The 22,375-nt window shown below is 42.5% G+C and overlaps 1 protein-coding gene across 1 annotated transcript; it reads right to left on the minus strand.

Annotated features, from left to right (window-relative positions):
* Positions 1-1,453: 1,453 nt before the first annotated feature.
* F7 (coagulation factor VII) lies at positions 1,454-14,691 on the minus strand. Its single transcript, XM_005307614.4, has 8 exons — positions 14,533-14,691; positions 11,886-12,046; positions 11,486-11,510; positions 11,283-11,396; positions 8,503-8,643; positions 4,861-4,967; positions 3,553-3,673; positions 1,454-2,440 (listed from the first exon to the last, which is right to left on the minus strand). Exons 1-8 carry the CDS (start codon positions 14,633-14,635, stop codon positions 1,899-1,901), a joined length of 1,314 nt encoding a protein of 437 aa, XP_005307671.2. The 5' UTR covers positions 14,636-14,691; the 3' UTR covers positions 1,454-1,898.
* Between the last annotated feature and the right edge of the window lie 7,684 nt (positions 14,692-22,375).

Below are 22,375 nucleotides of genomic sequence, written 5' to 3' on the forward strand. Positions count from 1 at the left end.
AGTGGAAGTGCTATAGATCCCCCAGAGTTTGTTGGTCCTCAAGGAAATCCCTACTCTTGGCTGTGCAGGATTGTTTCTTATGCTTCCTCACTTATTTTCTATACTTTTATCCGGTCAAGTTTTAAATATCACAAGGGATGGGGTTTCCACTACATACTTTGGGGACTATTTCTCAATTAAACAAATCCCACTGTCAGGAAATTTGTCAGGATATTTTGCCTCAATCTTCCTTTTTATATTTTCACCCCATTGCACCTAGGTAGCACCCCATTAAACAATTGCTTCCTTTGAGTTCACACCTTTGATACCTTTCACACTCTGCCTCAATCATTTATTTAGCCAAGATACACATTAAAATTGTAGTTAAAATGTCCTTTGTAAAGCCGTCCATCTAGCCCCCTTGTCATTTTGCTTGTTTTTTTCTGAATACACTCCGGTTTGTCAGTATCTTTCTGTAAATGAGCGGGCCAGAAGTTAACATAACATTCACAATGGAGCCCTACATAGAGGAACTATTAACTCTCTGCTCCAAGACATCCTGTCTCAAGAATCTCGAAATGAACTGGATTGTTGTTTTTTTTAACTGCCTCATTGCAAAGTTATACTTTATTTGCTGGTCACTATAACCTATAGGCCTGTTCTGCATTATTACTTTCCAGATTTCTCACCTACCACTAAATATCTGTGATCTGGATTATCTTTTCCTCCAGATATATTAGTTTTCATTTTTCCAAGATGGATATTCCTTCATTATTTTCTTCCATTTTAAAAAATCTCTCTAGGTCCCTTTACATTATTATCTCTTCGTCCTTACTGGAATTTGCTGCTTTCCCCAATTCAATGGCATCTGCAGTTTTGAATATGATCGGTATACTGTATCATTAATGAAGATGTTAAATAAAATGAGACCCAACATAGTATGGATCTCTGCAGAACCCCCCTAAATATCTTCCCATCTCAGTGAATTACCATGTTTCATTAATTTACTGTTCTTCAGCCAGTCCCTATGACAGTGCTGCTATTCAGACTGATTTGAATTAATTTGGAGAGTAAATTATTTTCTAAAATTCTGATCTATTATATCTATCTTTCTCCCTTAATATATTATGTTGCCTTCATAATGACATTTGGAGACATATTTTCAAAGAAACCACAGTGCAGCCTCTCATTGTGCATTCACAATTTTTCATATACTATCAATTGCACGTGAAAACAATTATTGGCACATGCAACCAGCAATAGCCTGTGCTATGCAGGAGGTCAGAACATAGTTCTGTCCTTAAAATGTATCATTCTACACACACAAATGACAAAAGCCACAGTTTGAACACTGTTGCTGTACGGGGCTGCATAATAAGTATTCCAATTCCCTTTGTTCTCATAATGTAATAATGTTATACCAGAGCAAAGTTACCTTAAAGTCAGATGTACCAGTCACAAATATGGGTCAATATTATAATTGTTAGCAATATTACTTTATTATTTGATGTAAGAAAAATGAAACTAAGCCCTCAGTAAAGACTTAGAAACCTGGAAAGAATCTTTTCCCGTTTCTTTGGTTCTGGAGTCTTAGGACAGATCACTCATATGAAGATTTGACTTTTGCATTTGCAACTGTGATGTAAGGTAATGTTATGGAAATATAATTTATAAATGTTACAACCTTCAAAAAGGTTGCTGCAGAGTAATTCCTCTTTTAAAATAATGTACAAACAATGCAGCCAGGTGAATGAGTAATGTGACTGAACAGGAAAGATATTGGTTTCAAATCATTATGTAAGTGTGTGGGTAATTTATTTAAGATCTGGAAAAATGCTAAACAGGGAAGCGTCCCAGGTGGGACTCAAAAAGACAACTCTGCAGTTTGGAAATGTTCTGCCCAGAGGAAGCCTGGCAGTTTATGAATCCATGTGATTGTTTAACCATTCGAGATATTTAGACACCCTTGTATAAACCCCGTAAGTGCCTTTGGTAGCACACCCCTTCCCCCAGCTGACAATCCCTGTCAGAAACCAGGTGGTGTTGTACTTTGTGGCATGAGGTCCGCCGCTGTCCCCTTTGCAGGAGTCTTTAGTCCCACTGAGGTCTCCTGCACAGAACATGTTCTCTGTAATAGTTAAGTTGGCCTCATGTATACACTCTTGTGTCTTTACACGTGGAACATCAACTCTCATAAGAACTGCAGCAGTGGCACCTCCTTCTATTAGACGCCCCCATCCACTCACTGTGGAGAACCTAATGGAGGACAGCTCAGACATTGCAAACTGTTTCTCGGGCAAACATATCGGTACCACATAATCACTGAAGTTAACAGGCGCCTCCAGGCGCAGCAAGGCAATGTCATGGTCAGTTGTTTGTGGAATATATTTTTCATGAATTATGATTTCAGAAACCTTCCTTTCTTGCTCCCCTTCATCCTCATGATCTATTGTGTGTTCACCTAGAAAAGGAATTAAACCCGTCAGGTTCACATAAATAGTAAGCTCCTTAACTCCACACAGCTCTTATGGAAAGATATCACTAAACTGACATTTCTTTTCTTCTTACTACATTTCCACGGCCACTACTGAATCCTGCATTGTTCATTCTTTTCTGTGGTTCAGCAGAGACAGTACTTGTTTCTCCTAGAGCCTCTTCCTTCATTCCAGCTTTCTCCCTTGACAGAAGACGTGGAATAGGGTTCAGTGACAGAATTACAGCAGAAGCAAGCAGAGTAAGGGTGCAGCTTCAAGAGGGCCTATTACTGCATTAGAACTATCCAGCTTGGCTGTTCCAGGACTAAATTCTAGCACAGAAAAGACTAGACTAGGTTCCATGACAAGGTTATATCTATAACCTAAGTACCAGACACTGGGAGCCAAATTCATCCTGAGTGTAACTCCACTGGCATCTGCATTTCCCAGCAGTGGGAGAGAAGTAATCAGAGTGCCACCTCCACAGCATGTACCCCACTTTCCCCCACACCCTGAAGGATCCATGGGCCAGTGAGGGAGTGGGTCAAGAACGGGAGGGACTGAGGGGTTGACGCTGATTGTCCATGGAGAAAACCTTTCCTCTACCACTCCTTGACCGCAGAGTTCCTCCTGGAGTCATGCTGCTAACTGGCCCTGACTGCCACTGCCCCCAAACCCTTCTCAAGGCTGGGTTCCAGGATGCAGAGGCAGACGCCATTCACACCTTTGCACTCTGCACTGTAATTAATCTGTTCACCCATCCCCATTACAATGGGGGTAATTCAGCAACTTTGATCCCAACCGTAGAACTGTCATTTTGTAAAACTTCTGGTTTTTGAGACTTGCATTATGGCCGAGAGGACATTTAGGAATCGCTAACTGCTCCTGTTGTAAGCAAGCAGATGGCCATTGTATTTGTAATCAGTTTTTGACAGATATTGGTTGTATTTAACCCTTCCAAATGTTTGCAGAGTCACACCATGTAAATATGGCATAACTCCACTGACTTGGGAGGAATCACTCTGGATTTACCCAAGCGAAGCTGACAACAAATTTTGGGCCACAAAGTTTGAAAAAGTGAGACAAGTGAAAGACGTACCCAGTTTTACTCGGAGCTGTTTGGGATGTGTGTTCTCTAAGCAGTGAGCGGCAGTAACCACCCAGCTCGGTCCCACCAGGGAACCCCCACACTTTGGTTTCTCATTCTCTATTAGCAGAGCCTGAAATATGCAAAAGAAACTTTTATGTTACACCAATTTGTTTGACCTGAAATTCTATAGAATTTACTGAGAACATTCATCTTACTTAGCCTGCAAGGACCATGTGTAGTCATCATTTTCCTAACTGCTGATTGGTGAAGTTACCATTTGATCTTCGAGGCAGGGACTAATGTGCATAGCCCAGGGGGATCTAGGTTTTTAGACTAATCATTTTAGTAACTCAGGCTTAAAGTAATTCAGGGGGTACCGGAACTAGGCATCCAACTTCTGTTGAAAGTCAATAGGAGTTGAGCACTTAACTCCCTTAGGGCTCTTTGAAAATCCCAGCCTCAGATGCAAACACATTTATAAGCAGGGCTGTAAATGCTCATGCTGAGTAGCTCCTTAATCTACAAGCAAAAGTATCATGTCAAGACTACTCATGGAAGAAGGGACTCAGCGAGAGTAAAGGTGTCAGCATCTGAGATCTTGGCAATGTTTGTATGTCTTGTGCTTTGCCTTTTCGGAATTTAAATCTTTCACAGGAATGTGTTTGGATCTAAATTATGAAAATTATTAGTCCTGAAATAAAGGGTTTTATTGTCCTAGTTGCTGAAAGAGAAACTTCGTGTCTGGCTCCAAAGTAGACAATTGACAACTTGGGTACTCTACACACAGAATTTAGCATCCGAAGAAGTGGGCTGTAGTCCACGAAAGCTTATGCTCTAATAAATTTGTTAGTCTCTAAGGTGCCACAAGTACTCCTGTTCTTTTTTTGGGAGAGTTTTGCATTGCTACTCTCTCTCTCTCTCTATTTTATTCCCTCATGCTTGAACACACCATTCGCATGGAAAGTGTGAGGGGAAAAAAATCTTCCATGGGACAATTTTGCTCGCATATGTTATTGATTCTGCCTATTTTGCCCAAGAGTTCACATCCCAGTAACTACAGCCGACAGGCTTGTGGGCAATCTCAGCAATAAGGCCAAGGACTGGATGGGCAGGACATGGAGGAGGCTGAATTGCCATTTCATGCCTGGAAAAACTGTCACTGCAGCAGAGGGTGGCAGTGGGTGGGGAGCTTGCATTCCCTTTAGCTGTGCCCTAACTGTTCTGCGGCTGAACAGAGGGGTTTGTTATCCAGCACTGTCCATCCAGCACCTTTCCCAAGGACTCAGTTGATGACAAAAAATGAAATAGAAGACTCACCTGCCACGGACATTCACCTGGAGGACAGACATAACCACCTACAATTCTCCCCCGCTGAGTTGTGTTTTGCTTTGCCAAAACCGGTATTTTCCCACATGGGTAATCCACTGTGAAAAATAACAAATACATCACAGTAGTAAGTGTGATTAAATACAATGAAATCCACTGGGAAACACACAGGGCCACATTCTCTGCTAGGGTTACTCCAGAAAACTCCCTCTATGAGACATGTCAGCAGAGAATTCAGCCAATAGTCTAGTGGTGTTGCTAATCACAGCGTATTTTAAATCACCCAGTGAGTAAATGCTTTTTTCTGACTGGACACTGCCCACAAGTGGTATTACCTTACAACATAGACCCATTGGTTAAGAAGTTGCACTCAGGTACCACAGGAGGCTCAGAAAAAGGCATCGATATAGTGTGTTTGGTGCCCCTTTAATTCCTCCAGGGTTTTCATGATGATCTTTTAAAGCGGGCAGGACAAGGGGCTCTCTTTGAATCCTCCATGACACCTGATCTGCTGCTACTAAACTTCCTGTCCCTCCCCGCTCCAAAACTGCTGACCTCCTGAGGTGCACACGGAGAGGTCCTGTCTCCTGTCCACTTAGGTAGCAAGGCCCTATGTTCTCTGTGACAAGTGGCATCTAAAACCTGCAGGATTCTGCAGCACTCTGAGGATGAAATCCTGATCCCACTGAAGTCAATTCTGGCCCCTGAAGCAGCAGACAGGAAATTCCATGACAGACTCAGGTAAATTAGGTTGTTAGTGAATTAAATAGGAATATAAATAACACAATTAGTATCTCATTGATTTATTTGAACATTAAATTCAATATAATTTATGCTGCCCCCAAATGATCAGTGTTGTCACAGTCCCTGGGTAGGCTGACCCAGCTGAGACCTTTTTCCAGTCCCCCTAGTGTACCGCTTTCCACTGGCACAGCCAGGTTTTGCAGCTAGGGTGGGGCATACGTCATTGGTGTTGCCACCTTCAGCTATGCCTGGTGGCTTGCTAATTTCACACATTATCATGCCTGCTACACGCTCTGCCCCTGAACTGCAACCATAAACCCGGCTCAGAGCAGAAGGGAGGCCACAGGGGACGGTGTGGGGAGGAGGCTGGAGAGCAAGGCCGCACTGCACTCACCCCGCAGTGATGGGTCCTGGCCCATGGGGTGGGGGCCCAGTTCCTCACTATGGGTGTTACAACCTGGCATACAGGGTCACAGCGCCATTCGGGTTTGGCCCAGCCACCCCTCCAACATGATGGAGGGGCAGCCAGGATAAATGTGAGTGAGTGGTGCTGTGACATGGTGTATGGGGTCACCACAATATGTAACCCTTTGTGCCATGTTGCAATGCCCAGAGCAGAGAGCCAGGCCCAGCCTTGCAGCACAGGAGCTGCTACTGACAGGTGGGTGTGAGGCGGGCTCATTCTCCAGCCGCATATGAAAATTTGGGTCATACACTTCTTTTTGTCAAGTGCATAATATGCTTGAAAAGGAGCCACACTTACACACACCTAAAGGCAGCCGGGGGGTGGGTGGGGGGGGAAGAGATGTTCCCTTCCTCCCACTAGTAGCTTCATCACTTCCCCTCCACTTCTCTTTGGGGTGAGACTCCACAATCCAATCACTCCCTGACTGGGTTTCCAGGTGGCACCCCTCTGGTTGCCAACCTTGACACCTAGCACATCCTATGGGCTTGGCATCTGCACGAGTTTCCCTTTGGGCACCTGTAAGTAGGGCCACAGAAGCAGCTTCCCCAAAAGAAGTAGGATTTATTTTGCCCATAGGTGCACAGTGCTCAGAAAAATGGATTTACAACAACGGAGGCCTACACCCCAACTGTCTCACTTATACTTGGCCTTCCCCTCAAGGCTGTAAGTAGACATGAGTCAGCCACGGTGCTCCCCATTGTATTTGGGGACTGTGTTACAGCATGCCTGCTGCAGATCCCTGACTCTCAGTCTGCCTGCGTCTTCTTGCAGCACCTGACAGCCCTTTCTCCCCCTCCCTTTCTGTAGGGTAGCTCTGTTAACAGATTGGTGTCTTCTGATCTCTAGATTCTCAGCCTTTGTAAAACATCTCTGTAGCCAGGATAGGCCATAAACCAGGCTCCTGTATTTGAGTGTTTTCTGGGGTGCATCTTCTAGGCCATTGTTTTACCTTTCCTGCCTCCTTCCTTTAACAACCCCTTTTCATCTAACTCTAATCATTCAGGCAGGGTAATGTCACCAAGGCCTCATTTACACAGCAATTAAACACTTGGGGCTGGTCCAGGTCAGCTGACTCAGACTCACTGGGGATCAGGCTGCTGGGCTATACAATTGCTGTGGAGTTGTTCGGGTTTGGGCTGCAGCTGAGGCTCTGGGACTTCAGCCCTAGCCTGAGGCTACATCATATAGCCAGAGCCGCCCCCGAGTCAGCTGATCCAGGCCAGCCGCAGTTGTTTAACTGCAATCCAGACATACCCTCAGATATACTGAGGGGCATATGAAGTTTATAAACAATAAAATGTGATGCGGATTTTGGTATTAAAAATGCATAATGGCATTGTAGAAGTTGTCAGAGGGAGCTGGAGGGTCTGACATCTGGGTAGGAACTTTTGCTACATGGGAAGGCAAGGAAGGCGGTCTTGATTTTATGGAATCAAGGAGACAACTGATGATTTGATCACTGAGGAAGGGAAACATTTTATTTTCTTCCCCATTTTGGCTGGGTCAGAGGTTTGTGGTGAGTCTGGAATTCCTTGGTCCTCATCCCACCAACCCTAAACAGAAACCAACCGCCCCACTCCAATACCTGCTGCAACCGCCAGGAATGGAGAAGCACGTTATTGGATTGATGTTTCTTAGTGAAATCATTTCCAATGTTGACACCCCAATTGTTCAATTGTTACCATTCAGTGTCAATACCCCGGTGAGATGAATGGGAGTAAGTCACTCCTCTCAGAACTACTGGTCCAGGCATTCTGTAGCCTCACGCGCGCACCACTGCAGCCGTTTACACTCAGTTTACGCTCTAAAGGTTTCCATTGCAGTCGTAATTGCTACAGGGGGAAATTTACCAACGCATAAAGGGCAGCTAGACACCCAACTCCTTGTGAAAGTAAATGGGAGTTAGGTGCCTGGCTCCCATTTCAGCTTTGAAAATCTCCCCCTTAATATTTTGAAAATAAAAGCGGATGTTTTGGAGCATAATCATATAGCAACTTGAAAAAAAGAGCATAGATGCAGTTATTCATGAGGCCACATAATCACATGGTACCCAGGCCTGTGCTCAAAGGAGCAATTTGAATCATTTAATCCCTTGCTCCACTAATGAAATAATTTAGGTAGGGATTTTCCAAGGGAGTTTGGCACCCATTAATTTACCCCCACTTAAAAAACCCAGCTGTAGTTTGTTATCTCTTGAGATGAGTGCTATTCCCTAGAGAAGAGTACCCAAGTTTGTTGGTCTTATTCAGTAAAAAAGAGCATAAATTTCTCACTGGTTTTATTAGGGTTATTCTTGTCTTGACTCATATGTTGAAATAAAGCATCTGTTAATTGGATAAGAATTGACATCTCCTGGAGACAACTGTCAAAAGAAGTTACCCATCAAATATGTTGCTGTAGTGACTTGCTTTGCATAACCTTACCTTGGGGAGTACAGGACACTTCATCACTTGCTAGTACGTAACCCTCTGCACAAAAGCATTGTCGTATCATGGTTGGACTGTCAATGCAATAATGTTCACAGTGACCATTTTCATTACTGCACGTCGGTTTGTCAATCAGACCTAAATACGTGAAAAGACCACATTAGTTCCTGAATGTGGTGTCTTGTGTTTAACTCGAGTCAATTATGTTCGTAAATTTTGACCAAGAGTGACCTGCAACTCAGTAATGTTGATATATTGATAGAGAAAGCTGCTTCTGGTAGGCAAATATTAATGACAGAGCTGTACAGAACTGGGAACTAAATACCCCGGCACAAATTAAAGAGATTAAAAAATGCACCAAAAATCAGACAGTGATTGCCATTCAAAATAATTAGCATTTGTCAACAGTTACCACAATATGGTATCTGAGATAGAGCAATACTCACAATAATTAGAATAGGATATCACTGCGGTAACCATATGGTAACTGTTGTCAAATATGTCTATTTAAAAATCATAACCACGGTATTCCTTTCACCCACAGCAGTGCACTGGGAAGGCCATAGGATAATCCACTGCAGACCTTTCTTCTGGAGAAAAGACATGTCTGAATGGTCAGTAATTCAAGCTGTCTGAATGGCTGAACATTTATGGGTGTTTTGGAATAATTATTATTTATCCAGTACTTTGAATTGTACCTGCCCCAGAGACATGAGCTGCTACCATGTGGGACAAACAAACAGAATAAGTATGGAGGGTTGTGTGGATATTCTAGATGGGAAACACTAGTGAATAGGTTGGTTTTCACAAGTTATTTAAAAGGGGCGGAGAAGGAACCTTGCAAATATTGACTAAGAGGCTGTTCTAGAGTGGGACAGCATGAAAAGGTGGCAAAAAAAGTTAGAACTGGGCAAAGAAGACAGAGCTAGTGGTCAGAAGAGAAGCATGAGCAGGAACAGGAAATGGGAAGGGTTGTAAGAGGTGAGAGTAATATAGGCTGGACTGGCATCATGGATGCCTTATTACAGATGCTTAACGGTAGTTAAAGCCACTAGTTAGGCAACCCATTTAGATCGGACAAGCTACTGATCCTCCTTTGGGCCTACACTGTACTTATGTACTAAATTTAATAGTCCGTATATAGAGCTAGATCAAATGCTCATTGAAATCAATGGAAAGACTCCCACTGATGTCACCAGGCATTGGATCTGGCCCATTGTTCTTTAATGAAGGTGTAGGCAAGGGCTGTTTTCATGTGCATGTATTTACACACTGTGACCATCTATAATATCATGGTCACCTCTTTTACAATTATGATAAATCTTATGCAAAGTATGCCTTGTGAGGTATCACTGGAAAATCATAATCTGCTGACCATTACTGTCCTGTTGAACTGTATGCATCATCATTGTATATGATGTTATGAGATTTTGCTACATGTTTGCTACTGAAACATGTTGAGAGTCTGGGAAATGTCCACAGACTAGCCCCTCAGAGAGGACAAAGAAACTGCAAACACAGAGGCCTTACATGCCAAATCTCAGGTAAACAAAAAGGTGCAAGCAAAAATTTGCAATTCATAATGAAGGATGGTCAGCAGCACACCTACACCATAAGGGCTACCTAAAGCCTGGGAGGGAGGGGGAGCAGCGGCGCGCGAATCAGCTGTTTCGCGCGCCGCGGCTGCTCGGGATCTCGCCCTCCCTCCCAGGTTTGAGAGCCTGGGAGGGAGGGGAAGCAGCGGTGTGCGAATCAGCTGTTTCACGCGCCGTGGGGGGCGAGCGTCAGCAGCAGCGGAGGTGAGCTAGGACAGCTGGGGCACATTTTTAGGGGCGGCAGGGGCGGCATTCTGGCGCCGGCCATGCCGCCCCTAAAAATGTGCCGCCCCAAGCACCAGCTTGTTTTGCTGATGCCTAGAGCCGGCCCTGGTAGCCATATTAGTCTGGATCTGAAAAAAGCTACAAAGAGTCCTGTGGCACCTTATAGACTAACAGACGTGTTGGAGCATAAGCTTTGTGGGTGAATACCCACTTCATCAGATGCATGTAGTGGAAATTTCCCAGGGAGGTATAAATATGCAGGCAAGAATCAGTCTAGAGATAACGAGGTTAGTTCAATGAGGGAGGATGAGGCCCTCTTCTAGCAGTTGAGGTGTGAACACCAAGGAGGAGAAACTGCTAGTTGGCGAGCCCTTCACAGTCTTTGTTTAATCCTGAGTTGATGGTCATTTGCAAATATGACACCACATTTCTAAGCCAAAGGGTTACCATAATTCAGTTAGAAAAATGCCCCTTTTCTCTCAGGTGGTTGAGAAAGTGAACTTAGAAGATCTACACTAATGATTATGTGGCTACTATGTAGAGTGACTGCAATACCTGTTTGCTGAATGCTTTATCAAACATAAAAAGCAACAGAGGGTCCTGTGGCACCTTTAAGACTAACAGAAGTATTGGGAGCATAAGCTTTCGTGGGTAAGAACCTCACTTCTTCAGATGCAAGTGAGGTTCTTACCCATGAAAGCTTATGCTCCCAATACTTCTGTTAGTCTTAAAGGTGCCACAGGACCCTCTGTTGTTTTTTACAGATTCAGACTAACACGGCTACCCTTCTGATACTTATCAAACATAGCAGTTTTAACTGTGTCAGCAACCTCTTCTCTGCTAGAACGATGCCCAGTAATAATGTTTGTTAATTTTAAAAAGGACTGGTAGCAACGTATTTACCAGAGCAGCATGCATTTGCATAGTGTTTTGTTTTTTAAAGATTTAATACCTGACCTTTTTCACAGTTTTTGCCCTTATACTCCTCAGGGCAAAGGCAAACATAAGCCTGAAATTGGTCAACACATGTCCCACCATTCTGACAGGGGTTAGAGTCACACTGATTGGCATCTGGAAAAAACACACTATCAGTAAGGCTCACAGGAAGGATTGCAATGGTGCAATTTCAGTAATTATTAGAACACACGAAATTCTCATACCAACATAATTCTGCCAGAATTCCATCTGGAAGAAAGAGGAAAAAAGGGCATAAGGAATTAGCCAGACAATATTATGCATCATTTCATGTACAAAGGATAAGTACATTGTCTAATACCATAACAAACAAATTATAGAGGTATAGCACAATGATAGTTGAAGGGTGAATAAAGTTGTGGCTACTTGGAGAACATGCCTAAAATTTAACACAATATTAATTTTCAGCTCTCTGTATATTTTAAGACAGAGGTAATAGAAGACAAAAGTACTATATTAGACACTTTTCAGCTCTCAGGGTTTAAGGATCAAAATCCATTTATGTTTCTACTAATAAGATGGGAAGATGCAAGATAAAAATCAGGCCAACAGAAGACCCCTGAGCCAGTGCTACCCCTTACTTACTGTCCTTTTAACATCTTGGAAGATTTCTCTGGCTTCCTCATACGAACACACTTCTTCAAAGCACTCCCGTTGTAGCGATCCTATTTTTAACTCTTCAAAGAAGCTATTCGCTCTTCTTTGTCTTTTCAGCAAGCTGTTTGCCTGCTCCTGCTTTAAGAAGACTGAAAAATTGAAATAATTGGAACTCTGCATACACATTTTCTCTCTCCAGAAATAAAGTACTGTAGAATTTCAGAGTTAGGAACTGACCAGTCAACCACACACCTTGTTTGGAACCAGAAGTACGCAATCAGGCAGCAGCAGAGAACAACAACCCCCCCCCCCCCCTCCAGTAAATACCGTACAGGACTGTGTTAAATGTAAGCTATTCAAAAAATAAAAGGAAAACAGCATTTTTCTTCTGCATGGTAAAGTTTCAAAGCTGTATTAAATCAATGTTCAATTGTAAACGTTTGAAAGAAGAATCATAACATTTTGTTCAGAGTTACGAACAACCTCCATTCCTGAGGTGTTTGTAACTCTGAAGTTCTAGTGTAAGCCAATGAGATTTCAGCTTCCTTTACTTTTTTTAAATCTGGGGTGTTTGCAACAATGTTTAGAGCAGGCCGGGCCAGGCCAGGCCAAGCACATTCCATTGTGCAACATTACACAATCTTGTAGAGACATTATTTACCTACCCTGCTGCACATGAGGTAAAGTGACAGATCCTAGATTTTTATATAGGCCAAAGCTTTCGAGACAATGGTAGTGATTCTAGAATTATAGCAGTTCTTCATCCAAATAATCCATGAAGACTTACCATGCACTACAGGGTAGGTTTAAACAAAAGTAGGACAGGATTTCCTTTAGTTCTGGCAGCCAAACAGCAACACTGCTGAGAATTAGACAAGTGGCATGTAGCCTCTCATATTTACCCAATTTATCTGCCTACCCTTGTGTTTTACTATATTTTCCATATAAACTCACTTGGTAAGATAAAGATCTTTGGATGGATCACAACTTTTCCAGACTCCCAATCCCCTCCACCACTACCCCCACTCCATTCATCTACTCTTACCTTCTTTGGCCTAGCTGGATGGAGTCCATGGGCCACTAATGGTCCATAAAGCATAGTTTGAGAACAACTGCTCTAAGTTATTCCCACTTACTTTTCTTCTGAAAAGACTCTGGGCCACGGCAATACCTTTGCCAGCAAAGGAGAGCAGGGTGAGTTTCCGTTCTGAGCTATTCATAGCCATGCCTTTGCATCAGCTAGAGGAGCTTGTATGTGGCTTCTAAACTCAGCAAACCAGTACCACGTGGCACTCTTCCTGGCAGTCTCAGCCAGGGTTAATGGGCAAGGAGAGCAGAAGTCGGACTGGAGTGGTCCGCAAGACTGCACATCTCTTGTCTACACCAGTCTGTGAGGTGTACAATATTCTACCACATATTAATTAAACATTACTTCTGAAGCCTAATGATGACAATTTAAATGACAATATTGCTCACTATTCCACTTCTGAGCATTTTGGCAAAAACATGCAACTACTCTGGGATGGTGGGCAAAGTTGGGGATAGAGGATGGAGCTTGAGCAGAGTACTTCCAGTCCATTCCCTCGCCAAGATAATTCCTAATGGAGAATGAACTGTCTTGCACTTGGAGATATCTCTGCAGGGCAGTGCCGAGCCACAATGATGGGATGGGGTGGGGAAGTTTGCACTGGTCATGATACTTATAATAGAGGACTTCAGTCTCCTGGTCTACCAGCCTCCACATCAGCATTAACATCATAGAAATATATATTCATTTAAAAAAATCATTTTAAAAAAAAATAAATAAAATAGGGATTACTATAGATCCCCTACCATGATAATTACCTTCTATATAGTATTTGCTGCATTACACACAGCACAATGTCTTTTCCTTATGGTCATGTCAGGTTTTATCCTTTCAGTATGTTGAGTATTGTTATTTTTTAATTCTTTGCATTTCTTACTGCATTTGTCCTTGTTAATTTATTAAAGTAAAGGAATACCTATCTCTCTAAGGGTGCACACACAGCTCTCTCTCTCTTTATACTATGGAGATGTATTGGAATCATCGAGAATTTTATTTTTTTTATTTTTTCTAAAATGTTTGAACACCATTGCTGAAGAGTGTCAGTCTGTGGATAGTCTGAGCTCTATGATCACTAGTGCCCTTTGGTTCCCTGGGAGCTGATTTTGAGGCACATATTAAAGACTGAATTTTCAGTTGCCTTGGTTCACCCTCATATTACACTACATTGTTTGTAATATCCCCTTTGTAAATTCTTGTGTATTGAATGAGAACGACTGATCATTGATTCTTTGCTTTTAAAATACCACATATAGGCTTGAATTCCTGCTGGTTTCATCTAGTAGGCAGGTAGTTGATGACCTGTAGCTTTCTGTATGATGAGATAACTTACACATATGAGCCTAGAAACAATTTTTCCCAATTGACACAATAAGTGCATGAACACAATCGCCAGTCAAAACAATGAGCACATTACAACACTGTGCAGATTTGAATACATTCATTAGTAATCTTTATGTACAGCCATTGCTGTGGACGATCCAGCACTCTTCACAAGAAAATCATTTGACTAACAATATAATAATAATTACAGCAGTTTCTGGGACATACCTGCAGCTGGCAAAAGAGGAAGCAGCAGCAAAAAGCAGAGAAGCAAAACCAAGTAGTGGCTGGAAACCATGATGGCACTGAAAAGCCAGTGTCCCAATATCATGTTGACATTTCAGCAAGAACTGCATGGTGAAAGATCTCTGTTTCAAAGGCTTTGACCTGGAGGAGGGGTTGAGGAGTCATTAAACAGAGCGAGCTGAAACTCATGCAAATAATTCTATTCATGAAGAAACATACAACCAAATCCCTCAATATGTTCTCTTAAAAATAGGCAAAGACCTTGGTTGAGAGGAATTCCCATTCATAGTGTGAAAAGGCCATGCTGATTATTGTGAATGTTGCAGTGTGTTCTTATTAACAATCCAGAAGGCAATTAAATGTGAAACGTAAGTGCCAAATCGCAGGCCTCAGGCTGAATAGCACAACATTACATTTTGTACATAGCCATCCGAGAAGTTTGCACACGAATCAGAAAGCCAAGATTAGGCTGATTGTGGTCAAGGTAAAGATTTGCAGTATCTTTGAATGTGGTCACATTGTTGATGCTTTAAAATGTACCATGTTCTTTTTCTTTTTGGTCCCCAGTGGAAACCCTGAACCGCTGACTGACTTTATAGTGTGACACTAATTAACTAACAAGAAATACCAGGTTCCACTTTGCTCTCTTTTTGTTGCAGTGAAGGAGCTGTGTACCTTATCACCATGTACTACTACACAAAGGACTTAAGTTATATTGGAAAGAAAAGAAGAGGAGTGGAGCAAAATTCCATTTCATTAATAATTGTAGTGGTTTGACTGAATCGACAGATAAAGTTGTATCAGGAAAATAAGCATTCCTACGAATTCATGTATATCAAGGGCTAATGGTATCAGAACACACAGTTTACAAAATTCTTAAGTCAAGATTTGACTAAGATATCAGCAAGGTTAGGAGCATGTTTGTCAGTGGGGATTGGAGCATTCCATAGGGCCTGATGTATTTTCCAGGCTATTCTTCACTTTATTTAGGATAAAGGAAAGCAGCTCTTCCGTGCATGTCACAACAATGAAAGGAAGAGCAGTTTTTATACTATTGCCAGCTCTCATCATTATGTCCTTGCAGAAGTTATGAATGATTAGTGAAGAAGAAATCTCTCTCATCTGAGAAGTCTAAGATCCCAGCCCAACTATTTGCATATTATTTACACAGTTCCTGTAACTTAGCCTTTATGGACATCTGGTTTACAATATAGAAAAAACTGCCCTTTTAGGGCATCTTTTGTTTATTGGAATCTGGCTAATTCTCAGAAAGCTCATTTCCTGGGATTTTCGGGGGCTAATCATGAGTGGTGTTCCAGGGAAGAGGGAGGGAGTTTGACTGCTGGAAGACATGAGAAGTTATAACATAGGAGCCCCAAAATACTCCACCTCTCCACTACTGGAAGTCCCCTTCATGCCCCAGCCTCCCCTCCCCTAATATAATCCCCTCCCTGTCCTTCCAGTTCCCAACCTCTCCTTTGGCCTGGAACTAGCTAGGGAGATCATGGGGGAGAAAAATCATGGTAGGCATTCAGAGGAAAAACCACCTGGAGACATGCTGATCAGCAGGGAATTGGGGCTGCTGGCAGAAGCAAGGCAGGTGAGGAGTAGGAGATGAGGTGAGCCTGTGGAGGGGTCTGCTACTTAGTGGGGAGGTTGCTGTGGGCTCTTGGGGTGGGTAGACAAGGTGGGAGAGACCTTGTATTCAGGGAAAGAGATGAGGGGACAGAGGAGGGAGACCAAACTGGGAAGGAAATCTGTCTCCACTGAGGGTGGGTCAGGGGAGTAGAGACTGAAGCTGTGTTTACTTGTTTGCAGCTCTCAGTGTAGAGTAGCAAGACCATATTCTTAGCCTCAGTTTTCCAAGAATTAAGATAAGAATAAATTTGTCAGAGCCACTTTGCAATTTTTTTCATCTTATCTTCTTACAGCAGAAAAGTCATTTGTCCTGTCTGAGCGAGTCTCCTCCTGTCATGCAAGTGACAGCATAGAGTCATGTATCTGACATTTCTATATCTAGCACCACATGTAATGCCTTTTTTTTTTTTTGACTGCTTTGACTTACCCTGTAAAAATGATGGCACTTACACAAAAAAGCCCTAGGGTGGGAATTAATTACTATGTATTAGCTGGAGCACTTGCTTGGTGCCACATTTTGTCTTGTTGCTAAACCTCCATAATGGGCCAGTTGGAAGAAAAGATAGATGTTTGGGTATATAGATCCCTCTTAACACTTTTACTTGTGAAAAAAAAAAAGAAAAAAAAAAAGCTGGTTTCACAAACCAGCATTTCTATATACTTCTGTGTACTAAGACTATATGGATTCCCATCTACTTTATTTGACTTACTTCTAAATTAGATTTTGTTAAAAAAAAATCTATAACGTATCATACAATGGTATGTCATGGCTTTTGTACATTCTGTGCGATTGATGTGACATTTACAGTATTTGCTCTCATTTTCAGCAACAGAGTGGGGGCTATCCAGTTTATTTCACCCAATGCAGCATGTATGATTACCTGCAGCATGTATGATGGGCAGGTGGCGTATGTGTGCACTCTGTGCAAGGAGCTCCTGGCCCTCAGAGACCATGTACGGGCTTTGGAGACCAGTGTGGCTGAACTAGAGGAGCTAAGGGAGACAGAGAGGTACATAGATGAGACTTTCCTGGACACTGTAGAATGGTCCCACCCCCAGTCTGACATCCTCTGTGCTGTTGAGGAGGATGAAAGTCTCAGGAAAGGAGAACATCCAACGAGGTGGATAGTTCTCTGAAAACATCCACTCAATGTGCAGCAGCAGTAAAAAAGCCAACAGAATGTTGGGAATCATTAAGAAAGGGATAGATAAGACAGAAAATATCCACATCTTGAATACTGTGTGCAGATGTGGTCGCCCCATCTCAAAAAAGATATATTGGAATTGGAAAAGGTTCAGAAAAGGGCAACGAAAATTATTAGGGGGTACAGAACGGCTTCCATATGAGGAGCGATTAATAAGACTGGGACTTTTCAGCTTGGAAAAGAGACAAATAAGGGGGATATGATAGAGGTCTATAAAATGACGACTGTTGTGGAGAAAATAAATAAGGAAGTGTTATTTACTCCGCCTCATAACACAAGAACTAGGGGTCACCAAATGAAATTAATATGCAGCAGGTTTAAAACAAACAAAAGGAAGTCAACCTGTGATTTGCAAGCATCAGCTGGAAAAGTCCTGCTTAAAATCAATACTTTAAAAATATTCAGCGTTTTACACACCACAGACCCCGTACATCCGTGAACACACACAAACACCCCGCCCCCCCACAAATTAAAAATTCAGACACAAGACCACTTCTGAGGAAGCTGGCATAGACTCAGACTTCAAGGCCAGAAGGGACCATCATGATCATCTAGTCTGACTTCCTGCACATTGCAGGCCACAGAGCCACACCCACCCACTCCTGTTATAGACCTCTGGCTGAGCTACTGAACTTCTCAACTCATGGTTTAAAGACTTCAGGTTACAGAGAATCCACCATTTATGTGACAGTCCCCAGCCTTGAATGTTGTTTTCCCATATTTACTAGTCTTTCTACTAGCATAGTGTATTTGTTGTCTTTCTTGTGCTTTAGAAATATTACTAAGAGCCAATGCAACATCAGCATCCTTTCTCACTTTCAAATTAGTGCTAATCTCCTTGTAGTATTGTTTATCGATGATTGTATCTGACTGTAAAGGTCTTGAGATGACATTATATCATCAGTTTATAGAAATCTATCTATAAAAACTGACTGCTAGGGTTCTTTTTAAGCAACCAGTCACTGAACATTCATTCATCAACAAAATTAAAACTAAGTTCACACTTTTATGATCACTTTAATCATTTCTAGTTTCTTCTCTGCTAATCTAAAAACAGAGAAATGAGCTTTCTGGACCTAAGTATAGCTCAAGCAGCCTGTCTTCTGGAATCTTCAGCCTGAAAGAGAAAAAGTTACTTTAAAGCCTACCAAGATGAAACCTACTTAAAATATATTTAAAAAAAAACTAGTCTGTATTCCCATTAAAGTTATTGTTTTTACACAAGGAAATGTTTTGTGCAATTTTTTTTTACCATCTCTAATACGGAGTTATTGTTTTTTTTAAACCTGAGTGCAGATGTTTTGTGTTGCTTTTTAAGGTACACAGTTCATATAGGAAACAAGCAGCATGGGAAAAACAGCAAAAACAGATTAAAAAAAAAGTAAAGGAGTATTCTTTTAAACTCTAGTGGGGTCCCCACTGTCCAGTCACATTCTGCATAAAAAGGAAAGATAAGGTGACCATGAAGGACACACATGGAAGCGGACAAGCAGTCAATTGGTTCAAATCTATAATCAATGTCAAACTAGCTTCTGCCTCTACTAGTTAAACCCTTCAAATTATCAATGTAAATGGATATTCCTAATGCTCCAGCAACACCTGGAGGCTGGTGGAATTGACTGCAGGGGATGGCGTTACAGAGAAAGGCAATGAAGAGGATGCAGCAGCGGTGAGGTTCCTCACTAGTCAGTGACATCACGAAGAGCTGAACTCACTAAGAACTGGTGGAAGTGACACGGGCAGGCAGTGGCAGGAGGTAGCAGCAGCAAGCAGCTGTGGAGACATCGCTTGACTACCACCCCAAGGCAGAAGATGATCCCACTTGAACACTCCACTGGATTCTGGGACTTCACTGACCTCAGACAACCAACTCTGAGTGGGGTGCAGCAGAGGACAAAGGAGTGTGGTATGTTAAAGGGACATTAGTCCATCAGAGACTTTCACAGAGCAAGGTGGGAAACTGAGGCATAGGACTGCTGCCCCAAGATACTGAGGGGTAGGTGTTTTCTTACTTTTGAATCACTGTTGCAGTGTTTTTCCAAATTAATGCTGTGTTCCTTCTCCTTTTAATAAACATTTTCTTTGGGTTATACACAGACAGTGCTTGCATCGGGGTTGGGGAGGTGAGTACTGCCTCGCAGAGGCAGGGTGATCTGGAGAAAGGGGTAAAAAGTGAGGGGGCAAGTTTGCAGATGATACAAAACTGCTCAAGATAATTAAGGCCAAAGCAGACTGTGAAGAACTTCAAAAAGATCTCACAAAACTAAGTGAGCGGGCAACAAAATGGCAAATGATATTTAATGTGGATAAATGTAAAGTAATGCAATTGGGAAAAATAACCCCCCCAACTATACATACAATATGATGGGAGCTAATTTAGCTACAATGAATCAGGAAAAAGATCTTGGAGTCATCGTGGATAGTTCTCTGAAGACGTCCATGCAGTATGCAGAGGCCGTCAAAAAAGCAAACAGGATGGTAGGAATCGTTAACAAAGAGATAGAGAATAAGACAGAGAATATATTATTGCCCTTATATAAATCAATGGTACGCCCACATCTTGAATACTGCATACAGATGTGGTCTCCTCATCTCAAAAAAGATATACTGGCATTAGAAAAGGTTCAGAGAAGGGCAACTAAAATGATTAGGGGTTTGGAATGGGTCCCATATGAGGAGAGATTAAAGAGGCTAGGACTTTTCAGCTTGGAAAAGAGGAGACTAAGAGGGGATATGATAGAGGTATATAAAATCATGAGTGATGTGGAGAAAGTAGATAAGGAAAAGTTATTTACTTATTCCCATAATACAAGAACTAGGGGTCACCAAATTAAATTAATAGGCAGCAGGTTTAAAACAAATACAAGGAAGTTCTTCTTCACACAAAAAGAACAGGAGTACTTGTGGCACCTTAGAGACTAACAAATTTATTAGAGCATAAGCTTTCGTGGACTACGGCCCACTTCTTTCTTCACACAGTGCACAGTCAACTTGTGGAACTCCTTACCTGAGGAGGTAGTGAAGGCTAGGACTATAACAGCGTTTAAAAGAGAACTGGGTAAATTCATGGAGGTTAAGTCTATTAATGGCTATTAGCCAGGATGGGTAAGGAATGGTGTCCCTAGCCTCTGTCTGTCAGAGGGTGGAGATAGATGGCAGGAGAGAGATCACTTGATCATTACCTGTTAGGTTCACTCCCTCTGGGGCACCTGGCATTGGCCACTGTCGGTAGACAGGATACTGGGCTAGATGGACCTTTCGTCTGACCCAGTACGTCCGTTCTTATGTTTAGTTTTCCCAGATTTCTGGGTTGGGGGCTCAAGATGGTTCTGTTTGGTAATGTTTGCAGAAATCACTCTTCTTTTTTGCTGTGGGTGGGTCTGTTACACACAAAGCTTTTAGTACATTTATGTACATCAACATTCATTTAAATATGTGTAGCCTTTGGAAGAAAATAATTCCTGCAGTTAAGGATGAAGGTTTGTTTCAGCGGCCAGGTCAGTATGAGTCCCTCACTATTTCATGGGGGAGTTTTTTGTTTTACATAAAGGAAGCCATGACATGCCCAAGCATTTTCAGCTAATTGTGTGCTAGCAGGCGTGAATGGGCAGGTGAATAAACATACAGGTAAATAATCGTACAAACCTTACTGAGCGACCAAGTGAAGCACGACTGTAAAAAAGGCACCTTATTAGTTAATTATAAACTAATTATTAGTCTCAGAGTCCGATCGACTGACTTCAGTGATAGTTCAGTTGTGGAAGAGGGAGCTGGATTCTGTTCTGGCTCGTGGGTCAACCTGCCTGTTGTTCCAACTGCAGGGCCAAATTCTGCCCGTGGTTCCCTCTCTGCTGAGTTTGCACAGGTGTGACTGAGGCTAGGACTTGGCTTGCAGATGTTCTTTTTATTACTAAAAGGACAATAATGTGCTACCAAAATTTAAACAATGGGCTCCCTCTAAAAACATCCCATCTCAATCAACGGTACAAGACATTTTCTGGGTAAAACTTTGGTGCCTCCTCTCACCCACCCCAATCCATCAGTTTAACACTCTCCCCTCAAGAAATATCCCTTAATTCTATAATGTCCTTCCCAAATACATCAATTCTTCCACCTTCCAATCTTGGGTCCCACACCTTTAGACCCCACCACGTTTCCTTACCCCAGTAACTCATGGGTGTACCACGAGGTGGCTCCTCTATCTGGCATCTGCTACTCACAGTAAAGAAGTGGTGACAAGGCGAGTTGGCTCTAGGGTGGCTGGCTGGGGACAGGATGGTGTTGGTGGAAGCAGCTATTCTCTGGTCATGGGCTAGATGGCTAGTTTGTGAAGGAATCTCCCCAGCTTCTTGAATTGGCAAGTCTCCTTTGGCTAGGTGCCTAAATAAGTATTTGGATGCCTAAATGTAAGCGGGCCTGGTATTCAAAGGTGCAGAGCAAACCCAGCTCCCATTGAAATCAATGAGAAATTGACTGAGAACTGATCAGGTTTGAAAATAAGACCAGTTCTATTTACCTGCCTAAATATGGATTTAGACACCTCACTTTGGGCATCCAGGTTTGAAAATGGCAACATTGCTTTATTTATTTTAAATAAAGTCTGAGACGCTCTTTCATTGCCTGTTCCTCCCCCCGCCACACACCAGCCCCCACCAGCTCAGCAGAGTACAAGCCATTATTGGTGGTGAAGCACACACCAGAAAACCCAGCTTGACTTTCAGATCCCTGGTTGCACTGTCAGGCCAGGCAGCTAGAACATTTGGTCTAGAATCATTGAGACAGAAACAGCACGGAACCCTACCTGCCATTTTAGAGAGCCATGCTTTTTACAGTAGAACTACACTCTAAGAGAAACAACCAATGAGACTGTAGAGGAACAATCAACAAGCATGGAATCAGTGACAACAGTAGAGGGGCATACCAGACCAGACTAATGACTCCCAGCAGGCTACTGCTGGAGCAGTACACTAATAGAGCAGCAC

The sequence above is a fragment of the Chrysemys picta genome, chromosome 1 (genome assembly GCF_011386835.1).
Source record: "Chrysemys picta bellii isolate R12L10 chromosome 1, ASM1138683v2, whole genome shotgun sequence".
NCBI classification, from domain to species: domain Eukaryota; kingdom Metazoa; phylum Chordata; order Testudines; family Emydidae; genus Chrysemys; species Chrysemys picta.

What these genes read in the sequence shown, in the direction of transcription:
- F7 (XM_005307614.4), bottom strand. Translation starts at nt 14,635, where the DNA reads ATGATATTGGGACACTGGCTTTTCAGTGCCATCATGGTTTCCAGCCAC. An exon ending in TCCTCTTTTGCCAGCTGCAG is followed by an intron (nt 12,047 to 14,532) that starts GTATGTCCCAGA and finishes TCAATTTTTCAG; the next exon opens with TCTTCTTAAAGCAGGAGCAG. An exon ending in ACAGCTCCGAGTAAAACTGG is followed by an intron (nt 2,441 to 3,552) that starts GTACGTCTTTCA and finishes TTCCTTTTCTAG; the next exon opens with GTGAACACACAATAGATCAT.